At 38.4% G+C, this 24,649-nt stretch overlaps 1 protein-coding gene across 1 annotated transcript in view; it reads left to right on the top strand.

Moving 5' to 3' along the window:
- Positions 1 to 24,649, top strand: part of TFAP2D (transcription factor AP-2 delta) — an 81,342-nt gene that overhangs the window by 8,492 nt on the left and 48,201 nt on the right. Inside the window, exons 3-4 of the mRNA XM_020993947.2 lie at positions 7,714 to 7,879; positions 8,073 to 8,191. Of these exons, the coding sequence (XP_020849606.2) occupies positions 7,714 to 7,879; positions 8,073 to 8,191 (285 nt within the window). The remainder of the gene's footprint in view (positions 1 to 7,713; positions 7,880 to 8,072; positions 8,192 to 24,649) is intronic.

Below are 24,649 nucleotides of genomic sequence, written 5' to 3'. Positions count from 1 at the left end.
TCTACCGGCAATAGCTCTTTCTCGATTGCCCTTGGCAACATAAAATACAAACTACTTTGAATCAAAACATTTTTGGGGAATTAATATGATCTGAACTCTGCACGTTTTAAGAGCTCTTGAGTTTGTCAAATCGCTTAGAGGTGACTGACATGCCAAGGCTGAGGCGTTAATGCTCCGGTACAAACATTGTCAGATCTTATTTAATTAAAAAAAATCCTTTCTTAAAAGCAGTTCAACATCAGTCGCCAAAAGTCTGCCAGTAACGTCGTGTGGCCCAGGTTGCTAGCCTCCTCTGCTCTTTTAGGGTGCTCACTAGTGAAGCTAGGGAGGATGGGGGTTGGGTGCGGTGCATAGGTTCCCAACCCCTGTAATTCTGCTCTTAGAAAGCTCTAATCTATGCAACTCCAGGCTGGGCGGAGGGGATAGGTGAAGCTTTTACATACCCTGCGACGTGGGTGGGGAGGAAAGTGCAAAAAGAAGGGAAAGAAACCTTTCCTTTCTTTTTCATTTGCAATATGTATCCCCAGAAATCAGTTAGACTTCGAGAAAAGCATCTCTGCAGTAAGTTCCCAGCACTGAGTTAAATAACTACCTTCCACCTAACAAAATAAAGGACAAGATGGAACGGTAGACAATTGTATCTAGGTTAGAAATCCATAGGGATGACTGCTCTTTTCTAAGGCACCTAATATACGTGACCCAATGGTTTCAATATGCTCTGTTTACTGTCTCTTCACTACACGAATAAACTCTTTGTATGTGACCTTGGGCCATTCACTTCTTTCCCTGGGCCTATTTTCACACTTGCCAAGTAAGTAAGTTGGATTAGATGGTCCCTAAATTTCTTTCCTGTTCTGAAATCCTATGACTAATTCTAGCCAGGCTCTTCCTGCTCAACTTCCCTGTGCAACAAAAAGCTTCACACCCCTGGGTATGCATAGAGCATGGGCTTGGTGGGCTAAGGTGTGCTGGCCCTCCCAAACTCTTTGCACGCCTCGGCTGTCACCAATGACAGTATAGACCACATGCTCTCCATTCTGGGGTGGCTTCCAAAGGGTGGGGAGATTTCAACAACATCAATTACGCACCCCGCCCGGTGGGGTTGGAGACAACCTTCCATTTCTGTTTCCCTTCTTTTGTTCTTCCTTTACTCTTCCTCTCTAACGAAGAGGAGCCGGCGTGCGGGCAAACACACAGAGCTCTCCTAATCCAGTAATACCTACATTTGCGCACCCGTCACAACGTAGCGCAATTAAAACCGCTGTCGCCTTATAAAGGGCCCCTTGGAATCCAATTAAATCCCCCAATTGCTCTTCAATTACAATTAATAACTGCTGTGGTTTCGGGGGGGGGTGTGGCTGTGTGTGTGAGTGTGTGTGTGTGTGTGTGTACGTGCGCGCGCGCGCGCGTGCGTAGGAACAGAGGGTTAGTGGGAGAGGGGGAGAGAGTTCGGGGCTGGAGGGGAAGAGAAACTGGGAAGAAGCTCGGTTGGAGACCCAGCTCATACAGCTGAACCTCCTGCAAATCCAACTGTATAACAAACAGGGACAGGAAACTCCAGTAATCGCTTACACATTTTTAATGTGTCAGAGAAAACGAGCGATCACTTGAGATGAAGGGGGGTGGAGGGAGGCGAAAATCCCTGCCGTTTGTATTTCTTTCATTTGAATTGTAAACATCTGTTTGGCTGTAAGGCGAACAGAACATTTATTTTGCTCTCAAGATTTTCTCTAATTATGTCAACACCGACGCCACCGCGGCACAGACTGTTGGGAGCGGGGCGCTTTCTCTTTGCAAATGCTGCACGGAGACCCAAGCTTTCTGGAGCTTCGAAGGAAATATTGATCTTGTCTTGGAAAGGGCGAGGGATGGGGCTATTTGTTGCGGAGTTTTCCTTAGAGGTAGAGAGAACTGAGATGCGCGTAGCTCAGGGGCAGCTTCAGGAGAACTGGGATGCCACTCCTGGAAGGGAAGGCAAGCCTACAGTTTCCTGAACCCTAATTGTTGTGGGGAGGGGAGATTTACAGAACAGGATCAACGGGATCAACTCTGGGGCCAAAGATCCAGAAGGTGAGCCTGAGGCCGAGGTAGAGACTGAGGAAGGCAGGGCACCACAGCTAGAATGTAGTCCAGAACGTACCTGGCAATACATTCAGCCCAGTCCTAGCCCCAATTTGTATTCCCCACATTCCTCTAAAGGGACTTCATCCATAAACCTTATCTATACCCGTCCACAGATTCCTAGCTTATAGCCCTAGATGTCTAGCTTTTCGATTTCAAAGGCTCAGTCACAGCGCTTGTAGACGCCAGACCCCATCTCCCCTAAAGCTCCCCTAAAGCCTCTTCCAGCGTCCAGGGTATTAAGTGGGCCCATAAGGATCTGAATTCTGGCTGTAGTGTCGCATCTTCGCAACTTATTCCCTTAGTTGAAGTCTTCCCTTATCTATTGGAAAGATTGCAGTGTGTGTATTTCAACCCAGCAAGCAGGGTCAAGGAGAATAGACTTGAACTAGTTCAAGGCGAGGAGAAAGTGAGACGTGTGTAACAGGTGTGACTCACTGCAAGATTTGAATACTTTGCTCGTCTTTAAAGCTATACTTGAGAGTCTGTAATGTAGTTGTAATTATCCAGGGACTATCTGGTGAACAATCGAGTTGATCCTTACTTACAAAGTACACAGTGAAAAGAATACTGGACTTGGAGTCAGGAAATTTGGGTCAGAATCTTAACTTTGACGCCATTTGTGTGATACATGTAGCTAGTAGCTAGTTCATAATCTCTGTGCCAGAATTTTCTCGTCTGAAAAATAAGAGTTGGAAGAGATTATTTTTTATGATTCTTTTCAGTATGAAATCAGCTCCTCTTGGCCTCTTTCCAGTCTTGTAAATGGAAATAATCCACTATCTCATAGGATTGCAAGTAAAGCACTTTACAAATATTAAAGCACTGAATAAATGTGAGTAGTTATTATAAAGGTATGATGACTCACATTTGCATATCACTTTACAGTTGACAATGCTTTCCTTGAAACAAATCTGGGACTGTGTGGTAGGTAATGCAATCCTATTATTTTGGCTTTACATATGAGGAAACTGAGTCTCTGGAAGTTTAAATAACATGCTTGGCTAGAAATCAGCAGGGACAGAATGAAAAGCACTTCTAATTACAAGTCCAAGTGATCTTTCCTGTGACCTGTACCACTTTGCCTCTTCTATGTAGTGGGACAGTTGAAATACAAAGTCTCTAAGTTCCCTTCCATCTATGAATCTATGATTTCCTGTTCCTGTCTATGTTTAATTTACTATATATCAAGTTTATCACTGTTGTGTATTAGAAAGTGCAATGTGATCCATTGTATGTCTATGTGTGGTCTTTTTAGAAGAAGCAGTGTGGAGAAGCATGCATGGAGAGCTGGACTCAAAGCCAGAAAATCATTGGTTCAGATGCTACTTCTAAAATATTGGCTTGTCACCCTGGGCAATTCACTTAACCCCTCAGCACTCTAAGAATTTAAACTGCAGACACCAATGTCAACCTGAAGTGATAGAGGGAATTTCCTGACCTCGGAGTTGCCTATAATAATGAATTCACAGGTCCAGTCCCTATCAATTATGTTTTAAGGAAGAATTATTGTATATACCCAGAGTATAATTATTTCCATCAAGAAACTCAGCTATGTATACTGCTGATAAGGCAGGATTTGTGAATTGTGTTGGGTATGTAAGCACTAGTCTGCAAATCATTGCTTTAGACTCCCTTTTAGGAAGGACTCCTCCCACCCCAGGTGTTCCGGATATTAACAAGCCTTAAGATAAGGTGTTTTTTTTTTAAGGAAACCAACAAGCTATTTTCTTCTAGCACCCTAAAAACCGCTGGAAGGGGAGATTTCAGATTCTCTATGTTGCTGCAAACTTGTTGCCAAATCTTCAGTGGGGGTAGGAGAGATCCCCAAAGACTGCAAGAGTGCCAAGTATCAAAGCAACAGGAATTCCCTTTAAAGATGCTGAGACATTAAAAAAAATAAAATAAAAGAAGCTCAAGTTGATGCTAATCCTGAATACAAAGTAAATCCTCAGGCAATATATGTGTGTGTAAAAGTATAATCTTAATACAAATATATGGCCCATATCGCCAGCCCAATAAGTACTAGCTTACAATGAAGTAGAATGCAAGCTCCTACAGGGCTGGAACTGTTTTTGTCTTTCATCTTCAGGACCTAACACAGTGGCTGGCACATGACAGATACTTAATAAATATTTGCTGAGCTATATTGGATTGAATTAATAGTAGGCAAACTCAAGTTGTCACTGCATCCTTGTTAGGGAATAGGTAAACACATATTATAGAGATATGTGAAATGTTAGCTTTTACAAGCCTAGTAACACACGTATCAGGTATTTGGATTTTATTTAATAGAGTTCAGGCTACCTAATAAGACAAATTTTCAGTAGAAATATGTACATACACACATGTATTTTCCTTCATTTGCAAAGATAGGCAAGAGAACTATTTGACTCCCAAAATCATGATAATAACCCACAGAAATTTGGGGGAAATGCTTGAAACAAATTTCCTTTTCTTAAATGGTAGCTGGGCAAGTTTCATAGAAATTTACCTTCCCCAACCCCCATTAAACTTAAAAGAAACAGTCTTGTTATTAGTTGTGTTCATGTCTCTGTACAAACATGCAAGCTTGAAAGAAAATGAAGAAGAATGTGGGCCTATAACTTTTCTGTATATGCACTTAGACTGTGTTTCTGTTGATGTGCATAATTGTATGATGCATGTAAATCGATTTACAAATTTTAAAGCATTATGTAATTATCAGGTATTGCTATTATTATGATATGGAGGAGAAGAGAGAAGAGGAGAGGAAAAAGAAAAAAGAAAGTAAGAAGGAAAGGGAAGAAGGAAGAGAGGAGAAAGGACAGAGAAGAAAGGAAAGACAGGAGAGGGAAGTTGAGAGGAGGGAAATGGAAGAGATAAGAGTGAGACAGAAAAGAGGAGGAAAAGGTAGGCAAGGAGAGGCAAGGGAGAAAGACAGACAGAGGCAGATTATATTTGTGTTTTTAAGATGATTAGATTTTTAAAACTGGAAGACTGCTCCATTTTAATAATTAAATACTCATATCCAAGGATGATTATAAAGAAGGTGCCACAAAATGAATTTAATCTCCTGTCTTTTCATTTTGATTCTTCCTGGTGTCACTTAAAATTAACCCCATAAAATGCATTTATTACTGTTTTATAGAGGCAGGATTGGGTGGGAGTGTGGAGTAAAGACTCAAAGAACAAGTTTCTCTCCCAGGAATTTTGGAACAATTTCCCTCCTTTTCCCGAAACAATATATTGTAGGGAAAGGACTGAAGACTTTTTCAAGGCAAAGTAGCAGATAAAAAAATCACTATATTATTCCTAATCTTTGATTCTAAATTAGTCTTCAAATCAATATATGATTCCGAAACAGGATTTGTAGGTCCATTTCTTTTAAGTGGAAAGTTTTTTGGCCTGAAGAGGATATTGTGGTGGGTCTCAATGGTGTGTGTTCAGACCCTTTGCTCTTCCACTGTATTCAGTTGGCCCTCTCTACAATCATTCTCCCAGTCCTGGTCCCTAAGGATTTCTTAAGCTCCATCCTTTACTAGGAAACTTCTTGCTGTGAGCACCTGAGAGGAAGAACAGGGCCCAGGATACTCGTGTATGAATCTTTAAAATACAGTTGAGCTCTGGGATTTGATCTGTCCCTGTCAATATGATTTTTCTGCCCTAGGTTGGGGTGATTCACTTGTCTAGAAGCCTCTTCTCAGGTTCTTTTCCCATGTGCTCAACCACCTACAAATCTAATCCTTACATCCTCATTTACTTACTCATGTGTATTATTGGGAAGGGTTGGGAAGAGAGAGACTCAGGGTAGTGGAAAGAACCCAGTATTTGGAGTTAGAGGACTCTGTTTCAAATGCCAGCCCCGCCACTTATTATCTCTGACTTTAGATAAGTCATGTAAACTCTCTGGGCTTCACTTTCTTCTTTTGTAAATTGAGGGAGTTGAACTGACTGACATCTAAGGGCTATTTCAGCCATAAATATGTTATCTTTGCTATCCCTCGCAATGCGTCTCTCCTTCCTATCTGGTCCCCCTACTCCCTTCCTCCTGTCCATCTGAGAAAAATGGTTGTAGTGTGTTAAGAACCTCATTGACCCCTGAAATCAGACACTTCATCAGGATCTTACATGCAGAATTTGAATCTGAGAAGGAATCCCTCAACTCTTATCTCAGGTGATAATGTTTTGTTTTGGAAATTTGTGATTAGAATAACCAAGGATCCCAGCAAGGGTCCGAACACTCTGAATTCTTTTTTTTCTTTGCCAGTTCCACCTTCACCTTAACCTTTCAATGACAGGTGGGCGATGAGGGCAGAGTTGTAATGCTAAGAGCACACGGCTTTGCCCCTCACACAGTCTGCTGGACGTTTGTCAGGGGCTGGGGATTGCAGTCCGCGGCCAGCGGAAAAACTAAGCTAAAGAGCATGTTTTGTAAATCTTAAACGGAAACTGGGTTCGAATCCAAGGATATTCCTTGGACAGAGTTTAGAATTAGTTACTACAGTCTCTCTCTTATCCTTGCTACCCTAAGTGTATATGTGTGTGTGTGTGTGTGTGTGTGTGTGTTGTGTGTGTGTGTGTGTGCGCGCGCGCGCGCGCGCACTCGCCAGCTTGCAAATAGATTTGCAGAGTTTTGATGAGCGTTGTGCTTAAAAATGGGCAATTGCTTCCTCAAAAGAACTATAACCTCAAAGAAGAGGGTGGGAGGTGGATCAGTGACCCAGCTAGCATTTAATAAGCTCCTACTATGTGGGAGGTACATACTAAGTGCTGGGAATACAAAGAAAAGCAAAAACAAAACAAAAAACCTCTGATTTCAAGAAAGAGAGGAACAAACATTTATGTAAAGCCTACTATGTGTCAGGCTCTTTTATGGATATTATTTCATTTGAGGCTCACAACAACCCTCTCAGGTATATGGTATTATTATCTCCATTTTATAGCTGAAGAAACTAAAGTTAAGTGACTTGCCCTGGGTCACACAACTAGTAAGCTTCTGAGATGATTTGAACTCATCTTTCTTGTTACCAAGAGAATCCACTGATCGATCAGTTACCTCAAGGAAGCATAATGCCTAATAGGAGAGACAACATGAAAAGAACGATTTAGAATCAAAATATTTACAGGATATATGGGGGGGAGGGCCTAGTCTCAGATGGAAGGCATTAAGATTGAAGATGACTGAGAAAGGTTTCTTAACTAAGGTAGGACTTTAGCTGACACTTGAAAGAAGTCAAAGAAGCCAGGAGGCAATGAGGTGAAAATGCTCAGAACTGGGAGACCATGTGTCCTATTAGAGGAACAACAAAGTGCAGTAAAGTGTGCACTTACTCATTATCTCATCATGAATAAAGAGCTAAGATTAACTGGTGTAGTGCTGGGGTTTTCATTTTAAAAAATAGAAGTTTTTGCAAGTATAGGATGAGAGAAATGAGTTCTTTCTGATCTGTTGGGTTCTCCTTGGGATGTTTATGTTGTTAAAAATGAACAATGTAACTTGCAGCTATGACCTCCACTGTGCCTAACAAAAAGTCTGCATGTCATTCGTGTGCTCTTCACTTTGTCACTAATACGTGGATATCTTTTTTTTTCTCTTTCTTTCTTTCCAAGGTGGTACTTGTGTGGTTAACCCCACCGACTTATTTTGCTCTGTCCCTGGTCGCTTATCACTACTGAGTTCCACTTCCAAATACAAAGTGACCATAGCAGAGGTGAAGAGGCGCCTCTCACCTCCTGAATGCCTCAATGCTTCCCTCCTGGGAGGTATTTTGAGAAGGTAAGACAAAGTTATTCAGTGGCTTTTTTGTGGTATTCAGGGTCTTCAGTCCTATCTGTTTACTCTACACCTCCACTTTAGGGACACCTGCTGGGTGAGATTCCTTCCTAGGTGAAATTATTTGTGATCAGTTCTTTCTGTGGATTAACTCAGGTGAGTTTCCAAATACTAGTTTTGTTTTGTTTCCTGACAGAGCAAAATCCAAGAATGGGGGACGATGCTTGAGAGAAAAGCTGGACAGGCTGGGCTTGAATCTGCCAGCAGGAAGAAGGAAAGCGGCCAATGTCACTCTCCTAACTTCCTTAGTAGAAGGTAGGATTTTTGGTCCTAAACGTCAGTGGGTTTCTCTTGAGGGATGGTGGTTGACATCTTTTTGGTAACCTGGTATTATACATTTGTGTGTCTTTTTGTTTGTTTTACTGTCAGTTAAGTGCCATTTAATTCTATGTCCCATTGCCTTTTAACTGTGTTTGAGGTAGATTTCCCATTTGGGACTAATGTTTCCTTTTAGTCAGTAAGGGGCAGGGAGTGAGGGGGAGGAGAGAAGACATTAAAAGGCCAGTATATAGTGAGCTCCTTACATAATTCATTTGGTTGTAGATTTATCATTGTTAATTTGATAGCTCAGATAAAACTGATTTTAATTAATTTTCATTACAAGTAAGCAATTCATTTGATAAAAGTAATGTCTTCTAAAGGATTATTAGACGCATTGCAGAAAGATTTTTCTTAAATTTTGGTAGTCATCTCTTGCTGCACAGTTGAATTTTACGACATTATGGAAGTTTAAAGGGAAATAAACAAGTGTTAAATTAATAGAATTCAGTAACAGAATCATAGAATCTCATCTGCCAAATTGTTCAGTACACTGAGATACAATTTGTTGAGGCCTAGTGACTTGAACTCATTGAAGGCACTTAGGAACTTTCTTACTATCACTTTACTTGGGTTTAATTGCCGGATATTTTTATTCTATCTTTTCCAATCCTAATAATAATAAGAATAATAACAATTGAGTAATTTCTCCCTCATTCCATTACCCAATAACTATCCTAGACCTTCTGGGAAGCAATCTTTTATCTTCTATCATCTTCATCTTCCTATGGAGGCAGAAAGAAAACTTATTTTCCACTTATTACCTTGCTCTATTCCCTTCTCATAAAAATCATTGAGACCATTAGAAACAAACAGAAAAAGAATTTTACTTTTGGTGCTGCTTTGGAGTGTTAAAGAACAAAGTTACCACAATATATAATACTCTTGGTCTATGTTGCATTGTAGAAAAATAACCAAAAATGTATAAGATATAATAGTGGCACAAGTCTTTTCCCCAAACCTAATGTGACTTAATTATTTTTTCTGTCTTTATATGTTAAGTAGCTATTGAGTCTTCCTATTGGAATCAGTAAATGGTGAAAACACCCAAATCAATTGTTTGCATTTTTTTTTTTACTGTTAGTACACAAAATTCTCTTTTTAATGGCACCTAAGCTTCTTTGGAATGACAATGAGCAATACTGATCATACTATATAAAAAGAAACTGTTGGGGGACAACCATGATTCACATTTCTTTGGTGATTTTGCCATTAGGATATTTTGCTATGAGGAACATACCCACTGGTATGTTCAGGGATGATGTTTTGTGTATGTGTGTATATACTGACACTGAAATGGTAAAGGTTACTCCTATGCAAGATGAATTAGAGGTAAAAATTAAGGGAAAAGCACAGAAGCAGGCCCTCTTCTTGTTGCTGTCCATGACACACTGCCTAGCCACTCTTAGATATGAAAGAATATTCCACAAAAATATGTGTATATGTATATATAGGTACTCTCTGTATGTATATATGTGCAATATGCAAATACATGTACATATATATCGCATAGATATGGCACCAAAATATTCTTTAATACTGTGTTTATGAAGTATTGGCCCGCATCATCCCAACCCAAATTAACATTCAGACTTTTGCCTTTGTCACCCTCCCATCTTCCATTTCAAGATACTCCATGTTTCATACTTAGGTTCCTCTTTTGGGTCCTGGCTCAAGATTTGTTATTTATTTAGTTATTTACCAAGTAAGTCTTAGGTGTTAAACCTGAGGGTAGTACTTTTCATGGGGTATCATTCAAATGAAGAATATATCATGGTACGTTGTCAGGTACCATGTATACCAGGATTGTGGAGGAGATATCTGATGACAAGGGGATCTTTTTTTATTCTTCCTATCACACTCCACAAGCAGCCACCTATTTTTAAAGCCAGCACTTTATGCTTTCTATGGACCATTTTAGGAAAATGGGAATGGTCTAACATTTGAAGAGCAAGGAGATGACAAGTAAAAATGGGCTAAAATTTGATAATAGATTAGGGGAGAAATCCTCCTTCACTGTTGTTGACTATACTCTTGTGGAATCTTTTTTTAATCCCTGGGGTGGGGTTCAGTTGATAGTGAAGCTGCCCCTCCTTCTACCTTATGTTTCTTGCTGTTTTTCAGTCACTTTCAGTTATGCCCCACTCTTCATGGCCCCATTTGGAGTTTTCTTGGCAAAGTTCTTTTTACAGATGAGGAAACTGAGCCAAACAGGTTTAAGTGACTTGCCCAGAGTCACACAGCTAGTAAGTGTCTGAAACTGGATTTGAGCTCAGATCTTCATGATTCCAGGCCCAGCAGTCAATCCACTGCACCACAGAGCTGTCCAATTTTATGCTTATAGTATTTAAATTCCTATATATGATTTTGGATATATAAAATAGTAGTTGAATGGATATAATTTATTGATCTTCTAAAAAGTTGAAATTGCCATCCTCCTCCTGTTATGTGACTGAGACCTACGTCCTTTCTGAGGTGACAACAGGCCAAAATCAGGTATCTTTAAATTGTGTTCATTTGATTTCTATCCATTTAAAACTTTCATGCTTATTACCTATTTTCAGATGCACCTTTTGAGTGCTAAAGATATCCAAAGACTTAATATCTAGAGGCATAGCTGTTGCAATTATCTTGACTTGCTTATGATTATATCTTCTTATAGACACCATAATGTCTAAAAAATTCAAGGGAATGGTGAGATCAGTAATGAGACTGGCACTGCTTGGATATTTCTCTGATAATGACCAGGATCTACACCTGTGCAAATTTAGAAAGGTGCCAAAATTCAAGATGTGAGAATATTATTTTTTTAAGGCCTGGATGGTTCCCTTATAATTTATAGATAACAGCTATTAAGCACTTGTTTTGGGCTTGACTTATGATACGATTTTACTATTCAAGATACCAACTTTCTCTTAACTTCTAAAAACCCAATTTTAACAGCATTGGGGGCAATACTTTTTTTCTTTTTGCAAGGATGTTATTAAGTGATCGATGAGCATAGAGTCTCAAAAACGTTCATTATCCTTTTTAAAAACACTTTGTCTTAGAGAAAACAACACTCTTATTATAAAAATGGAGTGGTCCACACATATCCTTCCTTCCTGGCTTTTGCCCAGTTTGGGGCAGGGGGGAAGCACTACCTGGAAGTCAATAGATAGTAAATAACCCAAGTTTTTGATACTATTTAAAAGAAATGAGAGCTATTATGTATGTTGTGAATATTTAGTTTCATATTTCCTGTCACCATTTGCTAACTTGAGCTTTTTGGTTTCAGTTCTGAACAAAAATGTTCCCTGGCCCCATCCTATGCTTTTTGTCCCTCTATATATAGCGAGCTCCCTCCACCTTCCATAGGTAAAATTTTGCTACATTTTTATTATCCTTGCTGTTGTGGAAGGACTGTATTATAATATTTGTGCATGGATAATAAGAACAGACTTTATATGGTAAAGTAAGAGAGCTCGTCTATGCGCATGAGACAGTATTTGATCTAATTAAACTAAATCCATAGAATAGCAAAATACTTTATAAAGCAAATTCATTAATAACAAAATTTTTATCACTTTACTCACCATTTATGAAACTGGGTACCATAGTGGAGAGAGTAAGGAAGCCGAGTTCAAGCCCCACCCCTGGCACACAATGACTGTTTGACACTGGGCAAGTCACTTACCTTCTTAATGCCCAGACAACTCTTTAAGAATAAAAATTGCAAAAAAGATGTCAATCTGCATTGGTGAAGGGAATTCTCATAGTGAAGGACACTCTACAAATGAAATCACACATTTAGTCCAAATCCTTCTCTCCTGCAACCCAAAACCTGATTCATAAGAACTTGGTCTTAATCCATTAGAGCAGTGCAGATCCACTTAAGAAACCTACTATTGGAAGAGCAATTTCCTGATATATAGAAGACTGCTGAGTGTGTGGAAGCATCAACTAATTGTGAACTGGTACCCAAGCATGATAGATCCCCACTTCCATATGATGCCAAATGTTCCTAAAATCTTTCTAGTTGCTGAGATAATAATGAGCTATACTTTAATGTTTTTCAGCTTTCACATTTGCTATAAATTTTCTGTCGGATAAGTAAATATGTTTTAATGTGTCTATTAAGTGGGATTCTTTATCACTAAGTTCTACTATATTGGTATTCCTATCAAGTAGTAATATATTTTCCCAGTGGTGATTGTTTCCTAATGTACTTTTAAGTACTCAGAAAGTTCTTTTAAATCATTTTTGGAATACATTAAAATAATTCATACTATATAAAAAACGGTGTCCCAAAAATCCTAGTGCCATTTTAAGTTTTGGTAGATTAAACTGCACTAAGATTTTTGGGACACCCTGTATAGTATTGCTGCGCTTCCTAAGCCATAATAAACACTGCAAGTCCAAAGGCTGTGTTTTTATATCTACCTTATACTTAGTACAGTGATCAACAAATGTTTTTATCTGATTCAGTTCAACATCTTCATTTGTCAAATTCAATTGAATTTGGGTTCTAATTAATTCCTCACTTAGCTTAAATCTGTACATATACCCTAACACATATACATATATAATTAATAATAATGATGGCATATGTGTTTGTTTAAGATTTGCAAAGTACTTTACATACATTTCATTTGATCCTTGCCACAGCCTTGTTAGGTAGCTATTATTTTCCCCGTTTTACAGAAGAGAAACCTGAGGCTGATAGAAGTTGTAACTTACTCAGGGTCACACCACTAGTATGCACCTGAAGCAGTATTTGAACTCAGTACTTTCTGATTTGCACTATCCACTGTTCCACCTAGCTGCCCAAACATGTGGCTTAAAAGGGGGAAAAAATCTGTAAAAACCACTTAGTAGATTTTGGTAATTTTTGTCTATGTAATGCAAAATAGCTAGTTTAATTTATTTAATGAAATTGTCAAGTTATTTGATGCAATTGATGAAATAAACTAGATTTCATTGTAGCTTTGTAGATAACATCAATGAATCAAGGCAGAGAGAATAATCAATTAGTAAATTAAAAGGCACTTATTAAGCAGCTATTGTCTGACACTGTGCTAAACTCTGGGTCCTAATACCAATAGTCATCTGAATCCTCTTCTAATACTATGCCGTATAGCATTTCCCCCTACCCCCCTTTGTTGATAAACTGATTCTATCTTGCAAATCATGTTTAAATACTTTTAACTACTGGAACAGGACAATTATAGCTCTTTTGGGGGGGGGGATGAGGCAATGGGGGTTAAGTGACTTGCCCAGGGTCACACAGCAAGTAAGTGTCAAGTGTCTGACACCGGATTTGAGCTCAGGTCCTCCTGACTCCAAGGCCAGGGCTCTATCTACTTCACCATCTAGCTGCCCCTGCAGAGAGCACTTTTACTGATTGTCCTCCTGTAAACCTGAAGCTTCTATCATTTGGCCTGTTTCCTCCTCCATCACATTCTACTGACTCATCCTTTTCAAGCTGGAGACTGAAACATCAGGAATTGTAGTGCCAGACTCAGAAGTAAGGCCAGAGAACAAATCGCAAAGATAGTTAACATAGATAGGGCTAAGATGTTGGCAGAGCTCAAAATTCAAACTTTGGGAAAGTGTTTAAATTATTTTTTTAAGGGAATAGGGAAGAGATTGGAGAAGTACTTGATGCTCTCACTTGAGCAGAACTTATCAGGGTCTTTAGCCTGAATCCCTCAAGAAACTTGACTATCTGTGGGGATCAGGCCTTACTTAGCAATCCCTCCCAACCCAAATAACTTGTGTCTCCTCTCCATTCCTGTCAAGATTCCAAGCATCTAGATGACATCTGGGCTCTGGTAGTAGTATAGTAGTGTCCATGTAGTATAGTTCTGCTCTGTCAGTGTCTGTAATTGCCACCTTTGACTTGATGTAGTAGAAAAAGCACCCAAATTTAGATTCAGGAGACCTGTATTCAATTTCCTGTTCTTCCTTTACTGGCTGTGTGACCTTTTAAGCAACTCACTTAACAACTTTGGGTTTCAGTTGCCTCATCTGTTAAAAAAAAAATTAGACTAGACGACTTCTGAGATCCCTTTCAGCTTTAAATTTGTTATCCTATGACCTGTGGTTTCTGATACGATGTCTTTTTTTGAGTTGGTGGTTTTTAGAAATATGAGTAATTCATGACCAGGCATTCTACTCTGCAGCTTTCCCCTTCCCAAACACCTTTGTTTACCAGAATATACATACATAGACACTGAGACAGATTAAGTGAACTCCACAAAAGTGTTTGAAAGAATCCTCTTCCTGAGTCCCAGCCTCCTGGGAAGTATCCAGAATTATGCTAGTCCCAACTAGCTGTAGTTGTTAAATTTTAAGTGTGAGGATGTATACCTGGGAAATTAACAAATGCTACAGATTAAGGCATGATTTGTTGTTTTGTTGATTGTCTCAACTTAAATAAATGATAGAGAAAATTTTAATAATACAGATAAATTTTTAAAAATGATACACATACCTTTTCCCCTGAGAATCTATTGTTAAACATTTATCAGCACAGCCCTGGAAGTATATGTCTGTATTTATAATGACTTTTTTTTTAATCAAAGGTCAGACACATTGGTCAACTCAGTGATTCCTTAGACTAAGGACCAAATCCCCCATCCCTAGGATCTGAAAGTGTACCCTTTAATGGATTGTCACCCCCACTCCTCCCAATTTTTGAAGCATAAAATTCTACTGACTATAATCTTTCTTTCAGAGGAATGCTACACTTTTTGTTCACTCAGCTTTCAGTTGAGTCTGAATCTTCATGACTCCGATTGAGTTTTTCTTGGCAAAGATACTGGAGTGGTTTGTTGTTTCCTTCTCCAGCTCATTTTACAGATGAGGAAACTGAGGCAAACAAGGTGAAGAAACTTGCCCAGGGTCACACAGCTAGGAAGTGTCTGAAGCCAGGTTTGAACTCAGATCCTCCTGACTCCAGGCTTGGCACTCTATCCACTGCACCACTCAACTGCCTCACTTCTGGATTACTTCAATGCAATATAACAAGCCATTATGAAGTGCCTGTTATGTACAAAGAATTATGCTAAGTGCTAGAGATGAAAAATATTAAAATTTAGTGGCTACTTGCCCTTTGGGAAATAAAAGTTAAAGGAGAAAACAGACATGTGTTCAAATAAGTATTACTTAAGGTAGAAAGGGATGAAAGAGATGCCCAAAGTTCTATAAGAAAATTTGAGAGCCAACCAACATGAATTTATTAAGTACCTATTCGGAGTCAGGCACTGAGCTAAGTGTCACATATACAATGACAAATATGAAATAGTTCATGCCTTCAAGGAGATTATATTTTATTAGGGAAGAGAACACGTATTCATATAAAAATATATGGAAAATATATACAAAATGAATGAATGGTAACTTTGGTGCCCAAGCACGGTAGGGGTTGGGGAAAGGTTTAAGAAAGGTTTCATATTGGGAACTGGCACATGAAATGAGCTTGAGAAAGAAAAGATTATTTTTCATCTAGGGTAAGGGTGGAATGGTGGTCAGGGAAAGCTTCTTGGAGGAAGTAGCAACTGACAGGCATTACCAGTATTTACTTTAAAATAGCATTTCTAGACGACAGCATATTAGCATTTCTGGGTTGCAGAATTTGATCAAGGGAAAAACTAGAGGGAGAGGAAGAGGCTAGTGCTTGAGATATAATCTCTGCCTTTATTCTGGATCACATTTTATCATCAGAAAACCCAGGAGAGCTTTAGATAGCTTTTTGCTCCTGCCAGCAAAAGGCTGTCTAGGTAAGCAGGCTGCTTTGTTCAGTGGGCCTCTCCAGGTCTGCATTCAGCCAGTCAATCCCAGCCACTGTCCCTTTCAATCAAGCAAAGTGTCTCAGTCAGTTCTCAGACATCCAGGGGAGAGAGAGCAGTCACTCATCTGTGTTTGCTCTGCTTTAGAAGCCTTACCCATTCAGCTGAGTTTTAGGTTATACAAGGAGAAAAGGAAATGACTTCAAATCTTTTCTCCCTCCTCCAGATCAGAAGTTAAATAGATTCTGAATTAAACCAGGCGGGACACTTATGTTTATGCAGATTAATAGCTATAGGTGTCACTATTCTGAACATTTTAATAATAATAGCTGATGTCTCATATAGCACTTTAAGGTTTGAAAATGCTTATTATTATAAAATTATCTTAAAATTATTTTTAAAATGCTTATTATTTTAAAAACTATCTCATTTGAGCCTCACAATAACTCTATGACAGAAGTATTACAGATAATCACTATTCCCATTTTACAGGTAAAGAAATTAAGGCTCAGAAAGGTTAAATGATTCAGCCAAAAAAAGCATCAAACTTTAAACCCAGGTCTTCCTTCATCCAGCTTCAGCATTTTATCTACTCCCCCCAGGCTACCCCTCTAAATGTCATTCATTGATTGAATGTGGCCTTTAGTACTTCCATAAAATCTCCTTTAAAAAAGATAACTAGTAACAGATTTAAAAGAAAATTGTTTGACATAAAATTGGGTTTATTTTCTAATTGTCCTTTCTTCCTCCCAGATTTCTAGAGGTTAAAAAAATTGACATTACTGTAAGTTTTATGTTGAAAATAGCATAGCTATCAATAACAAGAGAAAAATATATAATATTAATAGCCTACAAACTCAAGTAGAAATGAGGACCGCTAAACAATGCATGAGAATTCTTCAGGCCAAATAATGATATAGAAGACCTCATGTTAACATGATCTATGTTCCATTTTATTTATTTTTTTTATTTTGTTAAATAGTTCCCAATTACATTTTATTCTAGTTTGGGCTCAAGTGCTAGCCACCATGCTGAAGCCCACAGGCCAGGTATTTGACACCTCTGTTATATGTGACTGCTATTCCTCATGCTGATGTTTTTCTCCTTTGCACTGATGAGTTCATAAGCAATGCATCCTCTGGGGTGCCACAATCAATAATCAGTCAACAAGTATTAATTGGCCACTACACGACCCACACCCTGGTAGGTGATACAGGTAGGAGATCAGCAGTAAAACAGAGCCTTTCCTCAATTGGCTTATTAGGAGCTTATTGGGGATAATCACAGATGTTTAAAGTAATGAATACAAGGCAGATTTTGCAGGGAAGGCACTAGCATTTGAGGGAATCAGGAAAAGCTTTCCATAGCAAGTGATGTGTGAGCTGACTAATAAGGCAACTAAGGATTTTAATAGGTGGAGATAATAGGAACAGCCAATGCAAAGGAACAGAGATGAAAGATGCAGCATGGTGGGTAGGGAACAGGAAGTAGGCCAGTGTGACTGGACAGTAGAGTTACTGATGTTGAGAACAGTACACAAAGACTAGAAAGGTAGAAAGTGGCCAGATTATAAAGGACTTTAAATACTCCAGGCTTGTGTTTAGGATGACTTGGCAGCTAATGAGGCATCTAAGTGGTGTAGACTAGGACAGAGAGCTCTGTGTCTACCTTTGGGAAGATCTGAATTCAAATCCAGCCTCAGGTACTTCCTAGTTATATGACCCTGGGCAATCAGCTGCTTCTATCAGCTTCTCATTTGTAAAATGGGGATAATACCTACCACCGAAGGTGGTTGTAAGGATAAAATGAGATAATATTTGTAAAGCAATGCCCTCCATGAATGTTAGCTACTAAGATTAATGAGATTTTAGGCGTGCTACAAATCCTACTGTCCAAAAATCTCAACTCCCCGCACTCCTATTTTCCAGTTTCTGAAGCTATCTTAATTAAGTTAGCATATTGAAATGAAAGCTTTGTGTATGTAGGGGGGAAGTAAAACAGAGGACCATTGTCACTATTAACACCTTCAGTGTAGGGTTATCCCATATATATATATATATATATATATGTGTGTGTGTGTGTGTGTGTGTATCTCAAGTCAGCATAAGAAATCAAATGGGAATTTGGGGGGAGTTTTGTGGAAACTACAGGCAATACATGAAGGCCAGTAGATGACACAGAACAAGTTTAGAAACTCAGAAATGCATAAAATATATGTATAGCATTGTGTTACATCAACATATTTTGTCTTTTAATACCATAATTCAGACTTTTATGGTATAAAGGGAGGGCCAACAATTTATACCCAGATTTTCCAGTTTGACCCAGCTGTGCCCCTAAGCCCATCACTTTAGCAGGTTTTATTCTAGGCAGGTTTTTTAGCTGAGAGAATGGAATGACTTGATAATTATTTACTGGGGGCAAGAGAGCATTCTGCCCAGGATGAAAGATTTAAATGATGCACCTGGCATTATGGGTGGGGGCTCTCTGAGAAGCACTAAGGGTCTTAGAAAGGGGAGGATGATGAACTTTATTTAAATTGCCTGGAGCCAGCTTTGCCTGGGGGGAAAGAGCTATCCTTCTAATTCTCCCACTAGGAATCTTTTTGCCCAGGGACTACTTTTTTTTTATTTGTTTCCTAGGAGACAGCTATATCTGTGCTAGCCTAAGAGTAGGCCTAGGTGCTGACTTCCTCTGGAGTGCCCAGCAACCTGCCACAATCATTGTTTAAACAATCCCATTCTCTTCTGCAAGGCTACTTAAGATCATAGCACTAACACTGAAAAGGACCTTGATAGCCATCTAGAGGACCTTATTTTATGAAAGAGGGAACTGAAGGGGAGGTGGGGTGAAGAAACCTGTCCAAGTTCACATAGGTCATAAGCATCAGATGTGAGATTTGAACACAAGTCTTCCCCGCACCCCCACCACATCTGGTAGAGACTGTTAAATATTTCCCAGCACATTCCTCTATTGCTCTATAAATTTCACTTGAACTCAGCAAGTATAGAATAGAAGGATCAGGGAGAGAAGTCAGAGCCAGACTGGAGGCCTGGTTGATTAGACAACTGGAACTTGCATTTACATAGCTATTTAAGGTTTGTAAAATGCTTTGTAAAATTGAATTTGTAAAATTCTCTCATTTGAGCCTTACAGTACCTCTGTATATAGTGCAACGTGGGGTGGGTACATGCCTTCAGGGCTTCAGGGAGCATCCCTCTTCTCTTTGTTTCAAGGCAAAGCCATGTTAAGATGTGTTTCTCTGTCCAGGCAGAGTGAAAAGTGTAACATCACAAGAATAGCACTGACTCTGCAGTTAGAGAGGACCTCTGTTCAGCTCCAGACCAAAAAAGGAAATTGTTTTTATTATCAATAATAATCCTGTTAATATTGACTGAGATAAAGCAATTTACCATTTACAAAATGATATCTTCAATTCTGAAGTAGGTCGTGGAAACATGCAGCTACGTGGCATAATGGATAGAGTACTGGGCCTGGAGTCAGGAAGACTCATCTTCCTGAGTTCAAATCCAGGCAAGTCACTTAACCCTGTTTGCTTCAGTTTCCTCATCTGCAAAATGAGCTGGAGAAGGAAATGGGAAATCACTCCAATATCTTTGTCAAGTAAACCTCAAAATGGGGTCACGAAGAGTCAAAAATCTCAAACAACAGCAAAAGTGAAAATCTTGAACTTTTTTTATTGCATAATAAGAAAACAACTTAGAGGTGTTAAAAGATTTCCCCAAGCTCATACACCTTGCTTGTGCAAGAATCAAGGCTAAAATCTAGGTCATCTGACTCTTATCTACCCTTGTTTCACTGGAGTATAATGGCCTTTTGACCAGGGTGAAAATTGAGTGAATCTGACTCAATGATCTTATCATGATGTTTTGCCTGCATAAAATGCTTTACTAATATTATCATAAAATACATTTTTTAGTAAAATGCTTTACTAATATTATCATAACATACATTTTCACAATGCCCTCAAGAGATTTTGTCCCTTTTATTATGGGCATAAATAGATGCTACTTTGTAGCATCCTGTAGTTACCCTCTTTATTTGTTTTCTCTCTTCTCTGCTTCCCACCACTGCTCCAAATACCATCTTTCTTTATTGTTTTGTTCTTTTTATGGGTTAAGGGATTGAAAGGGCTGTGAATATATATAACAGCGAGAAAGGCCTCAAAAATCAGATCCTAACCTCAATTTTCAGTCTTGTACTTTGCAGTCAGGCTGGACTACAGTTGCAGACAGCAGCTCTCCTACATCTTCTTATCTAGAATGACTCTTGCCAGTAACCTTCCACAAATTCTTCATAGGGAACTCCCACAAAATTGGGAGTCTTCCTGTAGGTCTTTTGACATTTGGTGAGTAAAAGGACAGTATTTGGTTTGTTCATCAATGTATTTCTGCCTGCATTTTCCGTTCAGTGTTTTAGCTCATTATAAATTCATGAGTTTATCATGATCTGACTTCTTACCTCCATGAATTACTTTACTCTTTTTTTGTGGGGGGGGGAGGAAGGGGGATTCATTTCTACAGTTTCACTGATATAGGATGTTTCCTTTGAAAAAACTCTCTATTATTCATCATCTACTGAGTTAAGACCTATAGTCTTAGCAAGTTGTCTGGGGCATTGAGAGATTAAGTGACCTACCTATGATCACATAGTTGGTATTTATTATAGCAAATTTTATAAGCTAATATTTACAAAGTCCTTTAATGTTCACAAATTGTTTTACCTGTATTATCTCATTTTATCTTTACAACAAATTTATGAGGAGTTTGTTACTATTATCCCATTTTTCAGATGATAAGACTCAAGTTCAATCACTCATTCAGGGTCAATCAACAAGTATTAATATTAAGTGTTTACTCTATGACAGGATCATATAGGTAGCAAATGTCTGATGAAGGATTTGAACTCAGTTTTTAATGACTCCATGCCTTGCTATATCACCTAGCTGTCTGAGGTGGAATTTGGAGGTGATCCTGACTCCAAAGCCTTTCTCCATCTGTCCTACCAAGTTACATCTTTATACTTGAGCATTATTTACATTACTCTTCATAATGCTTTCATCTCTGTCAATACCACCTTTTTCTCTTAAAACCTACCTCATCCATGACTCTGGTCAGGTTTAGTCTTTCTGACCTTCAAACTCCCATGGTATGTGCCTGTATAGTATTTAACTACATTCTATGTTATAGTATAGTTTTTTACCATACAAATATAGAAGTTCCTCAGGACAGCTAGGTGCTGTGAATAGAGGTCAAGAAGACATATCTCAAATCCAATCTCAGACATTTGCTGTATGACCCTGAGAAAGTCACTTAACCCTGTTTTCCTCAGTTCCCTCATCTGTAAAATGAGCTGGAGAAGGAAATGGAAAGTCATTCCAGTATCTTTGCCAAGAAAAGCCTAAATGGGGCATCAAAGAGTCAGATATGGCTGAAACAACTGAACAGACAGAAAAAAAGTTCCTCAGGGGCAGAAATCAGATTTTATATATCTTTGTTTCTCCAGCAGCACTTTGCAGATAATAGTTGTTCAATAAATGAGCAGTTTATTAAATCCTTTCCTGTTAATCTATAAGAAAAAAACTTGCTTAATATATTTCAGTTTGTGTGCCTAGGAATGCCATCCCTCTTAGATCAGAAGTGGGCAAAGCATAATTGCATTCCAGTTTTATTTTTCACTGAAAACTCATTTTATCACATAATACTTTGCTTGGCTGATTTGTTTCTTCTGGGGGAAGAAAGAGGGATAAAAACTTTGTAGCATTTTAGTGATGCTAATAATGAGTAGGGCACAGGTTGACAACAGTGGATAATCCTTAATTTCTGTCAAATAAATCAGTGTTCATAGAGTCATAGATCTAGAGGCAGAAGGAATCTGGCAAGCTCTCTAGTCTGACTTCCTCATGTTATAGTTGAAGAAACTATTGAAGAAAGGTTAAATCACTTGTCCGTGACCATGTGGATAGTGTCAAAGATGCTATTTGAACCCTTGTCCTCTGACCCCAGTGTCAGTGTTCTTTCCATAGTGCCACACTGAGGGAGTAGAGAAGTGAATGAATGAATCTTTTTTTGAGGTAATTGTGGTTAAGTGACTTGCCCAGGGTCACACAGCTAGTAAGTATCTAAGGCCAGATTTGAACTCGAGTCTTCCTGACTTTAGGGTCAATGCTGTATTCACTTTGCCTTCGAGCTGCCCTGAATGAATACCTTTAAAACCCTGCTTCTAAACAGCAGAGTACCTGAGGTACAAAGATAAATGTATATAAGATTATTTAACACATGAGTAATAGACCAAGAGCTAATGCATTTAACACTATTGTTCCTAGAATATTTCCCACCATTGAAAGCTATTGAGTTACTTACTATAAAATACTCTACAAAACATATATTTTCTTTACTTTCCTGAGGACAAAGACAATTATATTTTCCTTACTTTATTCAATCGCAATTATGCTTCAACAAATCTATTTCCTAAACAAATTTGTTGTTGTTGTTCAGTCATTTTCAGACATGTCTTACTCTTTGTGATCTCATTTGGGGCTTTCTTGGCAAAGATACTGGAGTGGTTTGCCATTTCTTTCTCCAGTTCATTTTACAGATAAAGAAACTGAGGCAAACAAGGCTAATTGACTTGCCTAGGGTCACACGGCTAATAAATGTCTGAGGCCAGATCTGCACTCAGGAAGACAGTCTTCCTGACTCTAGGCCCAGCCCTTTATCCAATGCACCACCTACTTGCTTAAACAGATTTAGGTATTACTTTTCTCAATTTTTGAAATGTTTAGATTTACCAGAGAAATAATAGACAAAAGTATGTTAATTCCTCATGTCTACTAGTTAGGTAGCACAGTGGCTGGAGTTCTAGGCCTAGAGTCAAAAGACCTTAGTTCAAATCTTACCTCAGGCACTTGCTTAGAGTGTGTGACCCTGGGCAAATCATTCAACCTGTCTCAGCCTCCTTTTTCTCTTTTGTAACAATGAGGATAATATGATTATGACTATCCTCATGAATATGAAATAATATAATGAAAATAAATATAAGTATAATATTTATTTTAATAGTATAAAAATAAAAATAATACTTTATTTTTATGGCATAAAAATAAATATTATATAGCACCTGTCTCCCAGGGTTGTAAGGACATAATTAGATGATATTTGAGAAGCACTTCACAAAATATTAAAGTATGATATAAACACCAGTTGCTGTTATACTATTTATTATTATTATCATCTCGAACCAAACAGCAATATAAATCAGTCAATTCCACATTCTTATGCTTATATCAAAGGCTTAAGATAATAATCAAATCTCTGAACCAAATGGGAGGAAAGTATGCTTATATTGCTTATTACTAACATTTCTTTTCACATTCCATGTCTGTCAGTTCCTTTCTAAATTTTTACCCTGATTTTGGGCCTCAGAAACATAGTATATTAAACGAAGGCCAATAGAGCAGCTGGTTTCTAGATCTAAAACTCGATTTCCTTAACTTTGTGTTAATCAAAGACAGGGGTCATGAGAGTCATCTAAAACTGCTGAGAATTAAATGAAGAAAAAATTTAAGAACCCTATTTTTCACTTAGGAGGAACTGAGACATTAATGAGATTGAAGTGATCTTGAAGATTAATAACTATTGCAATGGTAAATGCAAGAAGATTGGAGAACCCTCTTCACTAAATACATTTAATAAAGTAGGATCCATTCTTATGTTCCTGGGGTGGATTTTATATAATTTTATCAGAAGGCAAAGGATCAGATAATCTCAGAGTCTCCCAGGAAGCTGTCCTTGGCCCTGTGCTATTTACCATTTTTGTTGATGATTTGGACAGAGGTATAGATGATGTTCCTATCAAATTAGCTGATATTACAAAGTTGAAAAGGGTAGTTAATACAGTGGATATCATAGCAAGGTCAAAAAAGATCTCAAAAGGCTCAAATGTTAGGCCAAATGAAATGAGCTTAAATTCAAAAGGGATAAATGTAAATCTTCAGTCAAGTCTACTTCTTTGTAACCCCAGTTGGGGTTTTCTTGGCAAAGATGCTGTAGTACTTTGCCATTTCCTTCTCCAGCTTATTTAACAGATAAGGAAACTGAGGCAAACAGTGTTAAGTGACTTGCCCAGGGTCATACAGTCAGTAAGTGTCTGAGACCAGACTTGAACTCAGGAAGATGAGTCTTCCTGACTCTACACCCACTGCTCCACTGAAGAATGTAAATCTTACACTCGTGTTAAAAATCAACTTCACAAGGGGCAGCTAGGTGGCACAGTGGATAGAGCACTGGCCCTGGATTCAGGAGGACCTGAGTTCAAATCCAGCCTCAGACACGTAACCCTTGCTAGCTGTGTGACCCTGGGCAAGTCACTTAACCTCATAGCCTAGACAAAATTAAAATTAAAAAAAACAAAAATAAAAATAAATTTTACCAATATGAAATGGAAGAATCAGATGCCTAAATAGGAGTTAGTCTGAAAACAGTCTAGAAGTCTTAGTGGACTACGAGCTCAATATAAATCACAAACATGATCCTCATCCAATGGATATAGTATCATATTCATGGAGGTAAACCCTCCATCATTGCAGGTAGCAACTCTCCTT

This window comes from Phascolarctos cinereus, unplaced genomic scaffold (assembly GCF_003287225.1).
Source record: "Phascolarctos cinereus isolate Bilbo 61053 unplaced genomic scaffold, phaCin_HiC Scaffold_5;HRSCAF=322, whole genome shotgun sequence".
Classification (NCBI taxonomy): domain Eukaryota; kingdom Metazoa; phylum Chordata; class Mammalia; order Diprotodontia; family Phascolarctidae; genus Phascolarctos; species Phascolarctos cinereus.
This window is presented reverse-complemented; position numbering and strand designations above follow the sequence as displayed.